The 19,717-nt window shown below is 44.9% G+C and overlaps 5 protein-coding genes across 8 annotated transcripts in view; 2 read left to right on the forward strand and 3 right to left on the reverse strand.

Moving 5' to 3' along the window:
• The first annotated feature begins 4,304 nt into the window (after positions 1–4,304).
• On the forward strand, positions 4,305–8,515 carry LOC107187346 (derlin-2). 3 transcript variants are annotated; one of them, XR_001516207.1, is made up of 7 exons: positions 4,305–4,795; positions 4,893–4,958; positions 5,383–5,550; positions 5,712–5,834; positions 5,903–6,066; positions 6,152–6,307; positions 8,315–8,515. XR_001516207.1 is itself a non-coding variant. In XM_015575419.1 (6 exons), the coding sequence occupies exons 1-6, from the start codon at positions 4,703–4,705 to the stop codon at positions 6,252–6,254; spliced, it is 717 nt and encodes a 238-aa protein (XP_015430905.1). In that variant the 5' UTR covers positions 4,305–4,702; the 3' UTR covers positions 6,255–6,436. The 3 variants fall into 3 exon arrangements, 1 of the variants encoding a protein (XP_015430905.1); XR_001516208.1 differs by lacking the exon at positions 8,315–8,515 and adding an exon at positions 8,013–8,054; XM_015575419.1 differs by lacking the exon at positions 8,315–8,515 and having other exon boundaries at positions 6,152–6,436.
• Positions 7,847–11,246, reverse strand: LOC107187345 (protein phosphatase PTC7 homolog). 2 transcript variants are annotated; one of them, XM_015575418.1, is made up of 6 exons: positions 11,206–11,246; positions 10,199–10,910; positions 9,725–9,904; positions 9,435–9,633; positions 8,590–8,846; positions 7,847–8,124 (listed from the first exon to the last, which is right to left on the reverse strand). In XM_015575418.1, the coding sequence occupies exons 2-6, from the start codon at positions 10,422–10,424 to the stop codon at positions 8,075–8,077; spliced, it is 912 nt and encodes a 303-aa protein (XP_015430904.1). In that variant the 5' UTR covers positions 10,425–10,910; positions 11,206–11,246; the 3' UTR covers positions 7,847–8,074. The 2 variants fall into 2 exon arrangements, with proteins under 2 accessions (XP_015430904.1, XP_015430903.1); XM_015575417.1 differs by lacking the exon at positions 11,206–11,246 and having other exon boundaries at positions 10,199–11,004.
• A 1,062-nt stretch (positions 11,247–12,308) lies between these two features.
• LOC107187379 (60S ribosome subunit biogenesis protein NIP7 homolog) lies at positions 12,309–13,302 on the forward strand. The gene is made up of 4 exons (XM_015575460.1): positions 12,309–12,517; positions 12,631–12,856; positions 12,947–13,087; positions 13,183–13,302. The coding sequence occupies exons 1-4, from the start codon at positions 12,462–12,464 to the stop codon at positions 13,300–13,302; spliced, it is 543 nt and encodes a 180-aa protein (XP_015430946.1). The 5' UTR covers positions 12,309–12,461.
• Positions 13,303–14,501: 1,199 nt separating this feature from the next.
• Positions 14,502–15,035, reverse strand: LOC107187331 (G-box-binding factor-like). Its single transcript, XM_015575404.1, has one exon. The coding sequence runs from the start codon at positions 15,033–15,035 to the stop codon at positions 14,502–14,504; it is 534 nt and encodes a 177-aa protein (XP_015430890.1).
• Positions 15,029–19,717, reverse strand: part of LOC107187396 (disintegrin and metalloproteinase domain-containing protein 11) — a 65,207-nt gene continuing 60,518 nt past the window's right edge. Inside the window, 3 exon segments of the mRNA XM_015575490.1 lie at positions 15,029–15,133; positions 17,559–17,699; positions 19,237–19,675. Coding sequence (XP_015430976.1) covers positions 15,106–15,133; positions 17,559–17,699; positions 19,237–19,675 — 608 coding nt within the window. The 3' untranslated portion in view covers positions 15,029–15,105.

Consider the following 19,717-nt stretch of genomic DNA (forward strand, 5'->3'; position numbering starts at 1 on the left):
TCGGCTAGTACGGCAGCGAAGAGTTTTGGGGTCGTATCATCCATGGCCAACGGCCGCCAGTTCGAGAGATCGCCCCGATCGCCCTTCTTATGTACCAGCACCGTGTTCGACGTCTTCCAGATAGTGGGGATCAGCTCCAGTCGTATGCATGCGTTAAATATCGCTGTGAGCACTCGACACCCTGGGTCAGCCCTTCGCAGGTCATCATAAGTCAGACCGTCGGGGCCCGGCGCGGATTTTGATGTCCGCCGGAGCCTCCGGTCTACCTCACTCACCGCGAAGGGCTGAATCAGGGCCTCGGTACTCAACTCGTCCGGAGCCCCATATTGGGGTGGGGGAGGCCGCTCTCCGGACGTCCCCGTCGACGCATGCATATCCCTGAAGTGCTCCTGCACCCTCTCTTTTGGCACTTGACAGTGCTGAGAGGGACCCAGGAGCACCCCCTGGACTGCGCGTCTTCGGTTGGTCCTATAGAGACGCTGGATCTTTGTGGCCTCCCTCACTAGATCCCCCCTATCCAGAAGGGCCGTCTCCGGCCGCTGGTTCCGCTGATGTTGCTGCGGTGCCGGACGATCGATGCGGTCCCTCGAACCACGTCCGTGTCCGGATCCACTTCCCCTCTGCTCCGCGCCAGCGTTCGACCTTCCTGCACCACTGTTCCCGCCGCTCACTGCTCTCACTCCGGAACCTTGGAGGAAGGCCGCAATTTTTATCACGACCTCCTCCAGATCTTCGTATGAAACGGCAGCCTCTGCCAAGCCGATCAGCAAGTCCCTCTCCACCGAACGCTGTTCCTCCGCTCTCTGGCGGGTATGCGGGCGTCGGTGGAGGGCCTGTTCGACCGCCATCGGCTGCCGTTGTTCCGGGGCCAGTGAGCGCCCAGAGCGCGTGTTTGGTCTGATGACGCCCGCAGGCCGGGCCGTCAGCCCAGGATTGACCCGCGCCCCGCTCCCTGCACCTTTTCTTCCCGGGGAATTCCGCGGAGGTCTTACACCTCTCCCACTACCCACCCCCCTGGACTTATTAAAAAACCCTTCCCTTACTTTATTCTTGCTGTTATTGTGATCTCGCCCTTCCGTCGAGCATGTCTGGGGCGCACCTGCAATAAAAGGGGTTGAGTTAGTTTCTGCTAAGATATTGAAGCGATTATCTAACTTCAACCCGCCGCTATTATTAAAATTATCATTATTGTTTTGACTCCCTGCTGGTGACCTGGGACTCTGCCTCGGGTCACTTCCGGGGGATCTGGGCGACAGGGATGGTCGGTCACCGCTTCTTCTGTCGCTGCGGATGGCCTGGGCGGTCGCCGGTGGCGGTCTCGGCCTCGTTGGTGCAGGCAGCGGCGGCAGGATTCTCCTATCGTCGACGGGCAACTTCTCCGACGGCCTCGGCCTCTCCTGGTGTTGTTGAGGGGTCCTTACTCCTTCTTCCTGACGCGGCAAAACTATGGGTGGAAAAATAGCTTTCAGAGTGGCCGCCAACGACGGCCCCACTACTTCTACCTCGACCACACGGGGGAGCCTCGGCGCTGCATCTGGTGATGTGGTGGTGGCACCGGGTGTCGCAGCTCCTCCTTGGATGCAGGGGGACATGATGGGCCCCCCTGAGCTGGTGGTGGTGATGGTGGTGGTCGTGAGCGTCACAGGCAGGGTGGGCGGGACCCTAGCGTCCTTCTCCGGAATCGCGGCTTCCTCTTGGATGGTTTTCAGATTGGCCGGATCCCGGGTTTCCCTCGTCGGTGGACTGCGGTTTCCTCCTGACGTCTCCGGGGGGAGCGAGGTCGCTCTGCCCGATGACCGCAGTCCACTTCTCCGTGCTGGAGCCCGTCCGTTGTCCTGTGACGCCCTCGTAACGCTCGCTGCTGTTACGGCGGCGTAGGTGGGGGATGCCGCCATCTTCCTTGTCCCCGGCGGCGTCGGCCTCAAGATGGGGTTGAATGCCGGGGAGCGTCTGGTGGTGCCCGCTGCTATGGGCGGTGGCGTGACCGCAGCGGGCTTGGGCTCCCCCGTCGTCGCCAGGGATGTCCTCTTCACAGGGCCAGGTCTCGTCACCGTCGTTGTTTTTGTCCGGCTGATGTTCGGCCGGATCTCCACCGGCACACTAGAGCTTCTCCGGCTTCTAGTGCAGGGCCCCGTCGTGAGGGTCGACGAGGCCGCGGGGGGTGTAGGTGGTGTACCCCCAGCTGCCGGTGGTTTTTTGGGGACGGTGCGCGGCCTGACCGCGAGCGTTACGGTAGTGGGAACAGGTGGAGGTGGTTTACCTGTTGCCGTCGCTGTGGCGGTCCTCCTTGGCCGCGTCAGGGTCGTCGACGTCTTTGTTGGGGCCGTCGGTTTCGTTGTTTTCACCGTCGACGTTGTGGCGGGGCTGGTGGTGGTGGTGGTCGCCCCGCTAGCGGCTGTCGACGTCGCAGGTGGTATTGTCGTCGTCGATGGTGTCGCAGCCGCTTCCTTCGTCGCCGCTGCTCGAGGTCGGGTCGTCTTGGACGGCTGAAGGTGGTGGCTGTCGTCTACGGTGACCGTCTCCGGCACCCGCCCGTTCCCCGCAGCGGTTTCCGCGTTTGTCGCAGGTCGCGTGATGAACCTGTCGATCCCCCCTCGTCCCGAGGCTCGGGATCCGACTACGCTGGAGGCCGACGTTCTCGTCGCTCTCGGACCCCCATCCGGGCTGAGGTTAGGGCTCGCCTGTACCTGCACATGCACCGCGGCGTGGTGCACTTTGATCTGCTTGAGGGGGTAACCCCCTCGACCGATCTCGTCACACACGCCGCAGCGATGCTCCAGAGTGTGGCCCGGATGGAATTTTTTCGCGTGTTTAATTAGGTCCGAGTGCGACTTGAACACTCCGCCGGTCCTTTTCCCGTGATTTAGTTCGTAACACTCGGGGCAGCGGAATTCGTCCGGGAACGGGTATTCAATTATTATTTTTACCGCGGACATTGTGTGTATAACTTATCACTAGTTCAATAAATAACGCAACAAATAAATAAATAAACTCACACATATAAGAGGACTAGACACTATTTAGAGAGAAAAAAAAAAAGAAAAAAGAAAGAAAGAAAAGCGCGATCGCGTGGGTATTACGGGTGTATAGGGCCCGGTAATATTTTATATAAAACAATCGGTCGATACGCGCACAGATACCTGTATATGGGGTTAAATATATACATAAATATAAGTAGAATAAAACAGGATCAGTCAAGTATTAAAAATATAAAAGAGAGGCCCACGAGCTGCAGATCAATTCCACAGTCAAGCAGCGATTTTAAGGAGAAAAACGAGGAGATAGTGGCAGTTGGATTTGAAAGAGGGAAAGAAACAAAGGAAAAGGATGTTATGGGCAGTCCCACGGTTATAATTTCGATCGAAAGTTATCACCGGGGACGTTCAAGGAGACAAACAAATTCGGCTCGAATTCGGAGTCGTTGACACCAGCCTTCAAACCGAATCAGTTGTCGCGGGGTCAGGGGTTGACAGCACCAGCGACAGGAGGTACACTAGGCGCCACCTGTCGCTGGAGGGGAGAAGTAGAGAGAGAAATCGCCACTTGCCTGCTTCGTCGATTCAACAGCCCGCGAGCCCTCAGTCCTCTGTGTCCGCGGTTCTGATTTTCTCGTCCCGCCGCCCCAAATTGGAAACCGGTGGGTGGCCAGCAGTCGAGCGCAGTCGAATCCCGTAGTTGGTCGCTTCGTGGCACTTATTGGCACAGCACGCGCGGATAAAGAAAAACGCCAATTATTCTGATTTTTTTGGAAGACGGCGGAGCATGAAAGTGAAAAGACAAGCAAAAGAAAGAAAAAGAGAAAGCTTAGTAAAGATTAGTAAAGAAAAATTTATGCTTGTATATGGCTTATTGAGCCGATCCCAGCGGCACTGCAATGCCGGGCCGACTCGTGGCAGAGGTGGAGCAAGCCCCAGACGCTCCGCCGTCTTCCAAAAATCAGATTAATATTCTGACTCTCCAATGGAGAGTGTATCAGATATTAAGCTGATAAGAACAGATACTACACTTTGATCTTAGCCATAAGGCCGAGAAGCGATGTCTAAACACTGTTTAACAGCTCTCTTATACACTACACAGTGTAAAAAGTCTTGCGAGAACGCGGTGGGCGATTGCACCGCTAGCGGTGAACTTTTGCCGTTCCGGCGGGTTCCGGAAATCGCCTCTCGGTGGCACCACTGTGTAGGACAGGCAAATTGTTTGAGGAAATAAAATATAAACGTACATTTCTTATAAATAGTACAAACAATAATATAATGTAACATTTTTTATAGGAAGACGTATCCATAAAAAAAAATTTTTCGCGACTTTTCGATTCAGTCTCTTTAGGACAGCCTGTTCAAGTTGCACAGTGATACGTCATTATGTTTTTTCTTCTGTTTAGATGTTTCTCTGTATTTCATTAGGAGTTTGCAAAGAATTTCAGTGTATAAAATTCTCGAAATTCCGACGAATACAAAGTGACCACGCGTCGTGTCGTTATCGATAACGAAGCAAAGTCGAGAGATTCTACGTCATTCGATCCCGACGAATTTCACGTATTACGTGTACAAAACTGAGCATAACAAATTTGTCGTGATGCGGGTAACAATTTAATTTAGATAACGCACAGTGACGGGAATCATGCGATGATAAACGCGAACGAGGAAGAGTTTGGAAAGAATACTGGTCCCCCGTTGTAACGAAAGACCGTAATATTACATCAATGGCCTATCAAACGTTCCGGGAAGAGTACATGCAAATGCCTGTGGTGACACGAGCTTATACAACAGCTTGTGTCATCACGACCGTTGCAGTGGTTCGTACAACATATTTTCGCCGGAAATGACTCCAAGTGTAGAGAATACACGATCGTAGAAAATGTTCGCAAGTTCATCTTATTTTCTTCGTTTCAGCAACTAGACCTGGTCTCTCCATTCCGACTGTACTTCAATCCTACATTGATCATAGAACAGTACCAGGTAAACAAACATTATGAATTATAGTGTATGTTCAATATATTCCTTACCATGTGCCACGTACTTGCAACAACCATTTCTTATGCATTATTTGATTCTTTTGCTGTGGTATATCAAAATGTAGACATGTAACCCCTATTAGATGTTCAGTTGAAACTGATGCCACAAATATGCTGTGGATAGAACAATTTCTAATGATTCTGATGGAATAGGGTTTCACTGTGGAAAGCCGTGGTTAGTTAATTATTTTTTTTAGTCATAAAGTTATAAATAAACTTTTAAGGAGCTAACACATTTTTCAAGTACGTTACCAAAATACATATTGTACTGAAGAAAATATTACAAATGCAACAAACAGTAGTAGTGAATGTATTAACAATTCATTTTTAGACAATCCATGATTTTCACTGTTGCACACTTGTTTCAGATATGGAGACTAATAACAACATTTTTATTCTTTGGAAATATGGGTTTCAATTTCTTCTTCAATATGATTTTCACATATCGGTATTGTCGGATGCTGGAGGAGGGTTCATTTCGCAGAAGGACAGCTGACTTTGTAATGATGTTCATCTTTGGAGCAATATCTATGATCGTATCCTTTTAATATCATTTCATACCTTTAGTACATCAAATACACTTAGATTTGTATTTACATGACAGTTACGTTTTCAAAAAATTCATGTAAACGCAGAATTATGTGTACAACAATTTCACATGATTGGTTTTTTATAAAATTTCCTGAACCACCTTTAGGCATTTGCATTTTTTGTTAACTTCTTGTTCCTGGGTCATGCATTCACAATTATGCTGGTCTATGTCTGGTCAAGACGAAATCCGTTCGTTAGGCTTAACTTCTTTGGACTGTTAAACTTTCAAGTAAGTTTCAGCCTTAAATTCCTCTCGTAGTTTCTAGATAGTGGTTCACTAGTGTGCATCTGTTTCAGGCCCCGTATTTGCCTTGGGTGCTACTTGGGTTTTCAGTACTCCTTGGTAATGCGATATGGGTAGATTTAGTTGGTATGGCTGTAGGACACATGTATTATTTCGCAGAGGATGTATTTCCACGAGTACGGGGAGGTTTTCGTGTTCTTAAGACTCCACAAATACTGTAAGTCTGAATGAGAAATTAAGGATAGGGAAAACAATCCAACATGTTCTGTAGAACCTATGAATGGCACTCTGTTTGCTTGCAGTAAGACTTTGTTCGACGCACACCCAGAAGATCCAGATTTTACTCCACCACCAGAGGATCGACCCGGTGGATTCAATTGGGGACAAGAAGCCAATGTGCAGTGATTCGAAATTCGAGATCCTGCATCCAAACCATCTCTCACAGATTGGCATATCAAGTAAACTTTTCTATTATTACGTATACAATATTGTTCCTTCATTTTCACTAGTTATTAACGAAACCGCGAAGTAATGGTATTGTCTACGATTACCGTGTGACGTGTAACGACAAGACTTCCAACTTTTTACAGGGGTTACAATTTTTTTCAACAAGAAATTTCGGAATCGAGCGTAACATCTGTGTGTTTTTTCAGTATATATTGTACAAGAGATATACATTGATCGTCATCGATGAAAACAGTATTTCACGGATGATCGACTATTGTGATACATTTATAATGCTGACGATTTTCAAAAAGGAATACACGAAAGAAATATCTTGTTCCGCACATTTGCGTTTGTTTATGGTGATTGTAACGAGTATGACGTACGAAACGCCTATAAAGTACAAAATGTAAAATACACGCGTAAAAATAATTTCAATGATCTTTGTTCATATACCCTAGGTGAATTATTTTTAAATTCGTTTTAATGCTGATTTCGTAATAATTCTGAACACTGTGCATAATAGAAATTTTTACGACAATATTGTGCCTGGATAATATACCCTCGTGTCCTCCTTTTAAAAAGAAAAGCTCATACCATAAAATTCATAACCATACCATTACTTTTTAAGGAATTACGAAATTGAAACCCCTGATTCCAAGAGAAGAAAAGTTCTACTGTAAAAGCCTTTCACGATCGAGTGATGTAAATATTTTTATTTATTCCGATATTTTAGACAATTCCTTGGTCTTTACATTAATTACATGGTAATAGATTTATGAACAGAATGCATCATAGTTTTTTTTGTGGGTGTTTAAAGAAAGGAACATTACAAGGTACTTGTAAGTTTCTAATTCAAAGTCAGAGAGTGTTTACCAAACTGTATGATAGCATTCCGTTTTCTGCTGGTATTTGTATATGTGTGTGTGTGTGTGTGTGTGAATATGGAACAATGTCTAATGAGTTGTAATAAATATCGTGTGTATATATTCCAATCCAAGACTAGGTGAATGCAGTCGACTGAAAAATATTCTTTTTTCTTTTTATATGATTGCTAAATCATCATTTATAGCATTTTTAGTTTGAAATTAAATCACGTTGCATCCGTACACTGTGATGTATTCATATCGCCAATTGAATGAATGCATTCTAATGTGTACCGGAAGAATTAAATTGGCCGAATCGTTTGAAACAGAATTGTACATCAGCAGAAAGCCAAAGCATTGCAATGAATTTTCACTCGGACAATTGTTAATGACTTACCCAATAGTAGTAATTTTGTAAATACTAGGTAAAAATGTTGTTTATATGGCATCGCAAGTAAATAAAAATGTTTCAATTTAGTTTGACTCATCGCTGTACACATTGTATATCATTAATCTGTATGTAATAGTATATTATATGTGTTGAGTCTCTTTGTATAAAAAAAAGATTCGATGCATTTATTTATTACATATAACTTTTATATGGTACTTTTCCGAGTTTGTTGTTAACTTTCTATACATTTCATCCGTAACGCATTACAGTGTTGTAGAGTTTTGTTATTGTGCCATATATTACGTAGTTATAATTTCATTCTCGCTGATAAGCGGAAAAAAAAAGTTCATCGTTATTTCTGTGTGTAGGAGATCGACACGACAAAGAATGATTTACAAAACCATTTATTTAGATTTAAATAATAAATGATTATCATAACAGGATATAATGATGTATAACTAGGTACATATACGCAATGACATGGACTATAATACAATGATCAAGACTCTATTGTACATATTTTATTATATTGCCACCGTTGCTAAAAGCACTGTAATGTCATCTGGCTTACCACCTGAAAAATACAAAACACACACTGTGAATACGCACGTATCTATCAATTCATTTAAGTAATCCTAGGACGATCAACTTTTCCATCGTTTTAGTCACCGATTAAGAATACACGAGGAAAGTTAAGATATCTCATTTTTTTTCTCTATCCATCTACATATTCCAAATCATCGTTTTTTTCTTTTCTTTTTCAGAAACTTGTTACAATATTAAATCGAACACGATGCACTCGCGTAAGCTGTTCGTGTTAGCCCGTAAGAACACTAAACAATATTTAAGGTACAGAGGGAGAACAAAGTTAACACAAAGTCACTACCAAAGCATAATAGTACATACGTAATATATAAGAAACTGTGCAATGTATCCTATAAATAAACTGTATATATATTTTTTATTGAAAATTACGTGTATTGTAAGTGTTCTTCTGCGGTACATAGAACATTTGGGTAACATGAATAGAACCACGTACCTATTGTGTCAATTCCATTCTCTCTAGCACTTTGGGCGAATGGAGACATGAACGCGCCGTCGAAAGCTAAACTACGTGCCATCCAAGCTATCGAATTCGCGACTCCTTGTATTTTCGTAGGATCTTTTTCGCCTTGCAGTTTACGCATCTCTGTGATAATTAGCTGATCAGGCACATTATCGAAAACTCCGTCGGTTGCCAGCAGAATTACATCGCCGTCTTCGACCCCGAAACTCGAAGTGTCCGCAGACTCTGGACTGAAACATAAACGAAGATACAGAATTGGTACATACACATATACAGGATTATCCAGTACGGGTAGTGCACAGTCGGAAAGGTTTTATTTTACATAGAAAAATAAGTCGAAAATGTGGAATAAAATTCTTTCCTATACAGCTTCATTTTCAAGATAATCCAATTTAGAAAATTCATCTATGTTGACAATAAGTAGAAACGTTAGGAAAGTCGATTATTTCGAAAACTAGGCATCGTGAGGGGAAACATTTTATTATAGATTTTCGACTCATTTCTGCCATGTAGAATAATCTCCTTCTCCAAGTGGATTATCCGTTTTGACCTAGCCTATATATTAAGGTACTCTAGATCTGTTTTGTACAGAAGCATCCACGAGTATTACACACGTACTGACACGTTCGCCGCCATTATTATTTCGCTGGCATGTCATCAGCAGCCTTGATACAGAAACACGTTTTATGTCGTTTACAATTAACAGCGTTTGACAACTGATACACCGTGTGTCTGCATTAATCGGACACGGCGGCTAACGTGCGAATTATTCTCAACGAGTGTCCGCGGTTGGTTTCGTTCGTACAAAATAAAGATACCTGTCGCTAAGTACCAGACCAGAATGTCCTGGAGGTGGAAGAGACAATTGAAACGGAGTATTAAAGTAGTGCTGTTGTTCGGAAGAACGATGAACTACTTCTCCTTTCCTCACAACTACAAAACCACTATCGCCGATATTAGCTGCGTAAATGCTGCTAGTCTCTTTGTTGAGGATTATCACGCACGCTGTGCTGCTACCTGGAAACAATGTATCCTAGTTATTACGGAAATCACAACCAAACCTTGTAAATCTTCTCTTTCACAAAAAACCATAGATCCCAAATATTACCTAGTATAGGTTGTTTATTTTCTAATAATTCATAGTAACTACGCGCTAGTAAACCAGCTGGCTCGGAGGGTGTAAATCTGCCCATGGAGACCAATCTTTCGCAGGTTCTCATAAGAAAACTGGAGAACTCTCCTGGGTCGATCCCGTAGTGCCTCCATCCTCCTACACCGTCTGCTACACCTATGGAATCGGAGAAACAATATTAAATACTTAGTGTACACATGCTTGAATCACAGCGGATCAATCGAATGAAACAAGAAAAATAGTACAGAAGTATTCAAATGTTACAGACACACAAATGGATTGTACGTATGTTACAGATATAAAGGAAGACTAAGGAGTATTAAAGTGTCAGTTGTGTGAATACACAGAGGACAATAGGTAACGAAGGAAGAATGTACCGAGTAGATATTGGAATGTGTGTGTGTGCGTACAAACACTGGAGAAGAATATCGAACGGTGAAACGATGTTACCTATTACTTCGACAGCCTTGAATTTGGCACTGAACCAAGCGTCGTCGCCGAACTGACCCTTCCGTACACGTCCACGCGAGAAGTCCTTCGGGAAACCACATACTGCCGAGATGAAGGATGCCTCGCGATGCTTGCTCACGTTAGGATCGGCGCACGTTGTGTAATTCGATATACCATTCCATAACGCTCGAGACAACAGCCTCCCGGTCCAATAAATGGACTGCATCGTACGGCGAGGCTCAGACACTCGTGTCGCACATCTTTAACAGCTAAACGACGTATCTGCATGAATCGTGCAGCGTCGATTCACGACGGTGTTCGAGGCATGGCTTTTTTCCCCCGTGTAGAGCCCGATCAGCGCGGATGGAAACGTCAATCGTCGTGTATCGAGACCTCGTTGTTTCGTTCCTGTGCACGCGATCAGCATCGACGACCGTGCACCCGTGTCCCGTAAAACGAGATACACGCTGCAAGAAACGTAGGATGCGTTGCGGCCGTGATTTCCCTAATGAAATTATCCGTCTGCTCGGATCCAATGCGAGAAAGTCGATCGAACCAGCGCTCCGTTTAACAGACCAACCTGAACCGTCTCCTCAATGTTGTTCATCGATGGTCAGAAATAAGCTGCCCGCTCTACTACAGATTGCACGGGAGAATCATCGTCCAGTGAAAATTGGGAGTTCCCTCTTGTAACCCTCGTGGTTAATGGTGCCTACAGAATTTCGAAATATGCGGAAAAACTGCGAGAATAAGAATCATACAGTCATCTGAACGGTATTAGATTGTCCCGTGTAAGCCATCTGAATCGACGGTGTAGATCAAGATTCGTTGGTGAATGTGTTTTTCATTGAACGTTAAGAATACGATACGGTATGCAAACTGAGAAATATTGGCCAATCATTGCCGTACTTTATAGGCGGACGGTTCAAATATATTAGACGTTAATTAAGAAATGAAAGGCAGGAGTGTGGTGTATTGGTGACGAATTATTTATTGAAGACACTTACAGTGGTATTATATAATGATACATGCTGTTTGTCACGTTCTCCGTTAGTAGTTAACTTGTTAATGAAGTGAGCTTCAAATGATCATTCAATTTAACATTTATACAGAAGGTCCTTCTTCTACGTCACTTTTTCCCCTAGCGGAAGCCGAGGTTGCTAGTGAGGGTCACTGGACCCCGTCAAGCACACCTCGTTTACTTCATATTTGGACAGGTCTCACGGCGTTATATGGACAGCATTCGTCTTGACCAAGCACTCGACGTGTAGCTTAAAGAACGTAGATTAATCTCCTTTCATTAGCAACAACAATAAATGACCAGAACACTGTTAAAATCGCATTTAATCGCGGAGTACCACTATTTTTTTGAATGGTGGCGCCACCCGTGTCAATTCTCTCAAACTGCTAGCGAGATCATACCGACAGGTGAGTGAAAATTTCTAATGATAGAAAAATGCAAATATCTCAGTAATTAGGCGCTGAAAATGAACGCTGTTAATCTCATAGTATTCCTGAGGACTTACTGCATCGACCCAATACTACAGAACCTCAGAATTAGTAAAATTATTTATGTCTATATTAACGGTGGCTCTTATGGAGAGGCAACCCAAATAGCAACTGCTTTCGATTACATTTACACCGCTCAGCGGTCATCATTTTTCTTCGTCACGCATTACATTCGAAGTTTAAAGAACGTACATTAGTACTTTCTAGCGGTTGGGAACCAGTAATAGCTAGAACATTGTTAAAGTCACATTTATTTGCAACTGTTGGCAATGTATCTCGTCATGCGTACCCCGGTAAGTTCTCTTTGGAATACTCTTCCAACGTTATGCTGACAGCTCTCGTCTTGTCCAAGCATTCAGTTTGAAGCTGCTGGAACGTAGATTAATCCCCTGTCATTGATAATAACAATAAACAATCAGAACACTGTTAAAATCGTATTTAATTGCGGAATACCACTATTTTTTCGACCGGTGGCGCCATCCGTGGCGAATCGCTGAAACTGCTAGCCATATAATTGGTTAACAGTTTCACCGATTCGCCACTACTACAGATCCACTGCGGGCCGCGGCCCTCTGCACCGTGCAGACTGCACGACGACCAACGTCGACTCGCATTCGACCTCCCTCGATATCCCTAAGATGGCGGAGATTAAGGCGCGCACGCATTGTCGCCCGCTACAACCACGCACAACATTCGAAGTTTCGCGGATTGTGCCTTACAGTTTATATAGTTTGTAAATAAGCAATACAAAAAAATGAAACGTTTAACCGAAGAGAAAACGAAACTCGTCTTAGAAAAATTAACAAAATAGTAAGTGTAATCTTTACATTGAGTTACATCGCAGTTAACTTACTGTACATTTTTCTGTTGTTTTTAGAAATCTCGTGATTATCTCTGTTTATCTATGTATATTTATTTTTTAGTATTGGGGATAATGTAAAAGTATTGATAGATAGACCAGATGGTATTTATTGCTTTCGAGAAAGGAAAGGCAGGGTCTATTACGTATCCGAGAAAATTCTACCGTATGCAAGTCAGGTTAACCCTGATCGATTAGCAAGCTTTGGAACATGCTTCGGAAAGTTTACAAAGTCTGGAAAATTTAGGCTACATATTACTGCATTGTATCATCTAGCTCCATATGCACAAGTAATTATTATATTAGCATGTTTCTTTTAAATCTTATAAAAATTTATAGTCTGCTCTGAATATAATAATAAATATTTGAATTCGGTTTAGCATAAAATCTGGCTCAAATCATCCGCTGAGCAACAATTTTTATACGGACATAACATTTCCAAGTCCGGTTTAAGTAGAATAACAGACAATACACCTCAATATCAAGGTGTTGTTATATTCTCAACAAATGACATACCATTGGTAAATAAAATATTGATATTGCCTAATACCTTTATGTCATAAAAAAGGAATTATTAATTTTATTCAAACAAATTATAATTTTCATTTTGTTATAGGGTTTCGGTGTAACTGCAAAAAGTACAATGGACTGCAAGTATGCAGACCCAATGGCGATAGTGTGTTTCCATCAAGCTGACATAGGAGAGTACATTCGATCAGAAGATTCTTTAATTTAGTAACACTGTAAATTATACTGGTTAAGTTTTAGGATACTACTAATGCGTGACGAAGATATATGATGACCGTTGAGCGGTGTAAATGTAATCGAAATCAGTTGCTATTTGGGTTGCCTCTTCATAAGAGCCACCGTTAATACAGGCATGAATAATTTGACTAATTCTGAGGTTCTGTAGTATTGCGTCGATGCATTAAGTCCTCATGAATACTATGAGATTAACAGCGTTCATTTTCAGCGCCTAATTACTGAGATATTCGCATTTTTCTATCATTAGAAATTTTCACTCACCTGTCGGTATGATTTCGCTAGCAGTTTGAGCGAATTGCCACGGGTGGCGCCACCGTTTAAAAAAATAGTGGTACTCCGCGATTAAATGCGATTTTAACAGTGTTCTGGTCATTTATTGTTGTTGCCAATGAAAGGAGATTAATCTACGTTCTTTAAGCTACACGTGGAGTGCTTGGTCAAGACGAATGCTGTCCATATAACGCCGTGAGACCTGTCCAAATATGAAGTAAACGAGGAGTGCTTGACGGGTCCAGTGACCCTCACGAACAACCTCTGGTTTCATTAGGGGAAAAAGCGACGTAGGAGAAGGGCCTCCTACCACTTGGTAAATTTATATCAAGTACTGAAAGATTCGTCAAACCGTGCTATTTTTAACCGATTATTAATGAAAATAGTAACGAAATATAAATTACTTTTACGTTTAGTCGCGTTTTCGTGATAATCAAGGAGCATATCGAGTCGAAAAGTAAGCGCCAGTTCATTTTCATCGTTGACACGCAGTTTGAAATTTGTCGCGTTATCGTCAGCGCACCGTTTCTGAACACGGAAAAAAAAAACTTAAGAATGGGATGTTCCGGGGACATCAGGGCAATCAGGCAGCAATCTAAACGCTATATCTTTGAGTAAATCGCTTTACTAATGTTTATTAATAAACATTTCATATAGATTACTTTTAATTCATTATAATTTAATACCTGTCTGCTGTTGTTGTTTTCTCATGGTTGTTTTTTGTATTTTCTTTACTTTTTTTTTTCTTTTTCTTTGGTTGTTTCGTTTTTGCTCTCTTGCCGTTACGCGATCAATAAGTTTATCCGTTATATTTACACTATTCAGTATAAAATGCGAGTTCAAGATTAAATCACACCACTATGTTTTATGGACACTATCTGTCATCGATTAATTTAATTATCAATGCTTGTACTCGGGAAAATGCGTAGGGGGCAGTAGGGCAGTATTCTCGTTATCACTAGTGTTGTTGGTATTTAATTCTTTAGGGGAACCATTATTTATGTTACAATCTAGACTAAATGTATCGTCTAGTGGGCGTTTGTTAATATTAGGCAAGTGATTAACATCGATTCCACGAACGTCGGGGAGGAGCGTTTGTTGTTGATGGGATTGAGCATTTTCAGTCTCGTCGTTCTCGAGACCATTGTTGTCGGTAGTATGGGGTGGGGATGGATAATAGCCGCGCTGCTGTATTGGCAGTTGTTGTTCCACCGGCAGTTGGTGTTGTTCTTCTCCTTCTTCTTCGTCTTGTTCCGGCTGGTGCTGCCGCTGCGGTTGTTGTTGTTGATTTTGATGCTGTTGCTGCTGCGGCTGCAACGGCTGAACGTGATGGTGGTGGTGGTGGTGGCGATGATGTTGCTGCGACTGTAGATGGTGCTCGCATTGACAGTGACGCTGGTGTTGCTGCAACAATTGCATCGAACCACCGGCCATCGCTGGTGGCGGCAGTGGTGGCGGCGGCGGTGGCGGCTGCTGCGGTGGCCGGTGCTGGACCCCGTCCTCACTAGTCCATCGGACTAGTTGTTGTTGAGCTTGAATAAATGCATCACTAGAAAATAACAAGATTACACGAGCCCATTGGATCTATTCCACGACCACTAATGCTGCGATACGCACGCACGCACGCGCGCGCGCGACTGGGCCGCGGAACAAACGGCTATCAATCGTCTCTCCGGCAAGCACCTAATCAACAGTCTCTCGGTCACTTACCTCGTGAACGGCCGTGTCACAAAATACGTACATTCACACTCTATTTATACGGGACACAATCCTCTCTGGACGGTGTACAGGGTGAGGGGTAAGGAAAAGGTATAAACATCATTTCAATACCGAGTTCAGAGCTCAGTGCTTTTAATCCGATAGCCTTTATTCGTGTCTGAGGGCTGTATTCAGGGTTGCCAGGTGTACGGCAAATATGGCCTATTTGGAGTAGTGGGGGGAGAAGACACTACAGTAAATCATCGATGACTGTTCGAAGGTTCCTGAGTACTGAGTGTTCAAACGTCATCCCCAACACTGGGGAGGGGGGGGGGGGGGTTCTTGTGAAACAATCTTGTGCCCAGTGGTGGAGATAACGTTTGAACACTCAGTACTCAGGAGCCTTCGAACAGTCATCGATAATTTACTGTACAGTAATCGTCGCATGGTGTGCAGAAGTCGTATTAGTATTATGATGTCACACGGCCTTTATTCTGAAGCGTTTGCCTGGCAACCTTGAGTCTGACGGCGTGTGTCTCCCGGAAGAGGACTATAACAACCCCTGTACACTTGGACAGGACTGGTTCTGTTCGGACCACCCGAAGTGGAACCTGTCTCTGCGTATATCCCACTTGGGTATGCGACACACGTGTATGTACTTGGTCGCACAGAAGGTATGTTTACGCTTTAAATGGGGAATAGTTTGGTGCACAGGTTATCCCGAAATTATTGGACAAGCTGCAACATGCAGATTCATCGTGCAAATATAAATCAAAAAGTCCTTTACCGTTTTGTAATCTGAAGCCTCAGTTCCGAGATATTAGCAGTGAAACGAACTCCAATCAGCTGAGCGGTCGGCCACACCTACGCGTAGACGCTCAGCTGATTGGAGTACGTTCAACCGCTAATATTTCGGAACTGAGGCTTCAGATTACAAAACGGTAAAGGACTTTTCGATTTGTATTTGCACGAGGAATACGCATGTGTTGCGATTTGTCCCATAATTTTGGGAGACTTGTGTATCCCGTTGTTCGTATGGTGGACACTGCACGTACACGTGGACGCGTCACGTACTTACACGGAAAGCCTTCTAGCGATTGCGGGCGCGTGCGAAGCCTACAGCGTAAGTTCGAGTACGATCGTCGCGGTCTGCGCGACGAACCGTAGGAACGAAAAGCTTCAGATAAGGATAAGTGCGGTATATCCCCGATTCTGATCCCTTTTTTCACGTAACCGCCTCCCGTATGCCGTTCAGACTACATTTCCCACGGTTAAAGAGCAAACTCGATCGCGGAATCCCGAATGGGGACTTGGCCTAGCCAACATTCACAGCGCGCGGCAGCAGAGAAAGAGAAGCAGGCTAGAACAACAATGAGAGGACAACATGCGAAAGTTTATTTTTTTCTTGCTGGTGTGACCTCGATCACGTGGAAACTCGGAACGAGACGAGAATCCATTCCACTCGATCGTTCGAACGCGACAGAGGGCGCGTATAGTAGTATGCCGAGTCTATTTATACTCCGTTCGCGGTTTTCCTTCAGAATATGGGCGGTAGACGTTCCTCGATATAGAGCCCCGTGGTTTGGGGTTGAGATGTGACGCGCTGGGGCATGCACCGATCCTTATCTGAATGGGCGTTCACTGTAGTGGTGGGAATCGGTAGTAGGGAGCAACGTTGGCTCCTTTGAGATCTAAAAACTTCCTTCCTAAATTTCAAGCAGTAATATTTCTCAGAATGTCGACGAGTATCCGCTTGGAAACCAAGAACTTAGTGTCTATCCCAAAGACGTCATCGCTTTTGCTCCCTACTGGACACGCGGTCGCGTGGCCAGACGCCTTCGAATAGGTGGAAAAACGTGGAATCATGATCGACCACGGATCTATACGTCATCCAACGAGTCAGTGATTATAAACAAAAGGGATGTGATGACCATTTAGGTAGGACCAGCCAATAGCAGGGGCTAGTATCCCATAGGGGGTTACCATAACCAATAACTGGACCTAGCATACGAATATTTTCGTTATTATTACTGTTTCGAATCGTTGGACAGGGCCATACTGAACGTGTTATGAGTTTCGATTCCCAACACTAATAGCCCGAGGACTGGTGGGTTCTTGCTAGGAGACTTGCGCACAAAAGGAGATCTCTAACGGTCACGTGGGATTGACTAGAAGGGGGTGAGGGTACTGAGAATGAATGTTCTCTTTATCTAAGGGTCAAGCCCGAATGTTTTTTTTTACTGATAGAATCTGCGATACCTTTCACTATCGGGTCGGTTCACCCTGTCATGGTCGGCAGTTTCATAGATAACGTCCTCTTGGGTGCCGTACGGATTTAGAGACGATGGCTGACGGCATCGACAGTAGGCGTCGTCGCGGGTGCGGCTACACCTTCTGCTTCTACGTGGAGGGGGAGGGAAATTCGAATCAGCCGCATGTAAGGTTAAACGAGCTTGGAACAATGCTTTCGACACAGCGAACCATCCCGTAATTATCGAGTCGATCCGATCGCGCCCCTATACGCAGGAATTCGATAGAGACACACGGTATAAACAGACTCCGCATCATCGATGTCATGCAAGTGTCAGCCTGACGATATTATTCGCAGCGAGCCCCCGTGTATGTTCCTCGCTACTTCTTAAACGCTACTTTGTACCCGGACACGTGTTAAATAGCACAATATCGACTCGTTCCGTGATGTTCTGATAGTGGATCTAACGCAGAACTGCGCAATTGATTGCTCACGAGCAGCAGTGACTCGAGCTTGCCCTCTTGGGTTACCCCCACTATGGTCCTCTGGTTGATAGAAACACTATTGGTCGAGACACCGAGGACCACAGTGGGGGTAACCTGGGAGAGAAAGTTCGAACCACTGATCTAACGTTTTTCATTTTATTTCAGGTGAACAATTGTGGTTTGTGGATTCCTAGATGCGCTCTACGAGGCGGTACCGTGGCTATACACGTGTTCGGGGAAGCGGAAGATAGAAAAAAGATACTGGCCAGAATGTGACAAAAGGAAAGCAACGGCGCATCACGGTAACAGTAGAAATGTAATTAGGCCACGGATGTTATGCATATCTGTACGGTGAAGACTTTCAACAGGAGATGGGTCATGATAAATTCAATTTTAGATGTCAAACATCCGCGGTCTAGTAAGAACAATGTGAGTTGCGGCCAGCGAGTGGTGAGAAATTGGTCGAATGGAATCGCGTAAGGACAGCCTTCGACTGTAGCGATGGGTCCGCAAGTGGTTCAAACATGTTTGCACTTCCGATGAGTAGTTCCAACAGGTCCAAACATTTCAACCTACTCGAGTTGACCACCGATCTGAACTGTTTTAAAGTTTCCACCGTCTGAAATGTTTTGGACCCAGACTTTCAGTTTAATCGGATCGTCACGTTTGGCTTATGTCTGGCCCCAATGTTTCGCTCCATGTTGGGAGTATGTTTGTCCCTTTTCGAGCTATGGTAGGGCCCCTCTGAACTATGTTTTGTGCTGTTGGGACTACGTCGAGGCCTGTTTGAACTATGTTAGGGTTTATTTGAACTATGTCAGGGCCTGTTTGAGCTATGTTAGGGCCTTCTGAGTTATATTTGGGCCCTATAGAGGTGCAAACGCATTCGAGCCTGTATAGTCCTGGGCCCATCCCCATCGCCGAGTATTCTGTCCGTTCCCCACCGCGACTATACTGTTCCAGAGCAGCGGTTGACTGCGAGGTGTTTCGTAGTCGCAGACCGTGGTTCCCTCGAATAACCCCGAATCATCGTAAAAGAAGAGGATTCGTATACAAGTTCAGCCCGCGATTCAAGCAAAATACCAGGCCGTACGAGACGACGTAGAAGCGACGAGGACGTATAGAATAAAGAGAAAAGAAATCGTGTAAGCATGGCTAGAAGAGTACGAAGCTTGGATCGTTTCGTTCGTCGGTTTCTTACCCTTGCGAGGACTCGCTACAAACGGACGAATCTTTACGGTAGGCGAGACGGTCCGCCTCGCTCTCCGATATCCGTATCTCCTCGGAGCCGCACGGGCTCATTTGTCGGGCGGAGTGACGCTCCAACTGTTTTATCAGATCCTCGAGATTACGGATCCGTAACACGTTGCCGGTCCTCTTCTCCTCCTCCTCGTCGTCGCCCTGGTTGTCGCTGTGGTCCTGACCGTCCATGTCCTTGTGGCAGGCGTTCGGGTAGCTGCAGTCGGTCATCGTTTTCGGCGAGGCCTCGTCGTTCACCAGATAATCCACGCCACCCGGTGTGCTGGACAGCTCGCGTAACGTATGCGCCTGCCGTAACGCCTCTATGATGTTCTCGTGGTAGCCGTTCAGATGGTCCAGCGTGTGCTCCACGGAACGCCCGTTCACGACGGTGCCGCTGTCTGTATTCGCATAATTGTAGATCACTCGGTATATTTTCGCTT

The sequence above is a fragment of the Dufourea novaeangliae genome, unplaced genomic scaffold, assembly GCF_001272555.1.
Source record: "Dufourea novaeangliae isolate 0120121106 unplaced genomic scaffold, ASM127255v1 scaffold113, whole genome shotgun sequence".
Taxonomy (NCBI): domain Eukaryota; kingdom Metazoa; phylum Arthropoda; class Insecta; order Hymenoptera; family Halictidae; genus Dufourea; species Dufourea novaeangliae.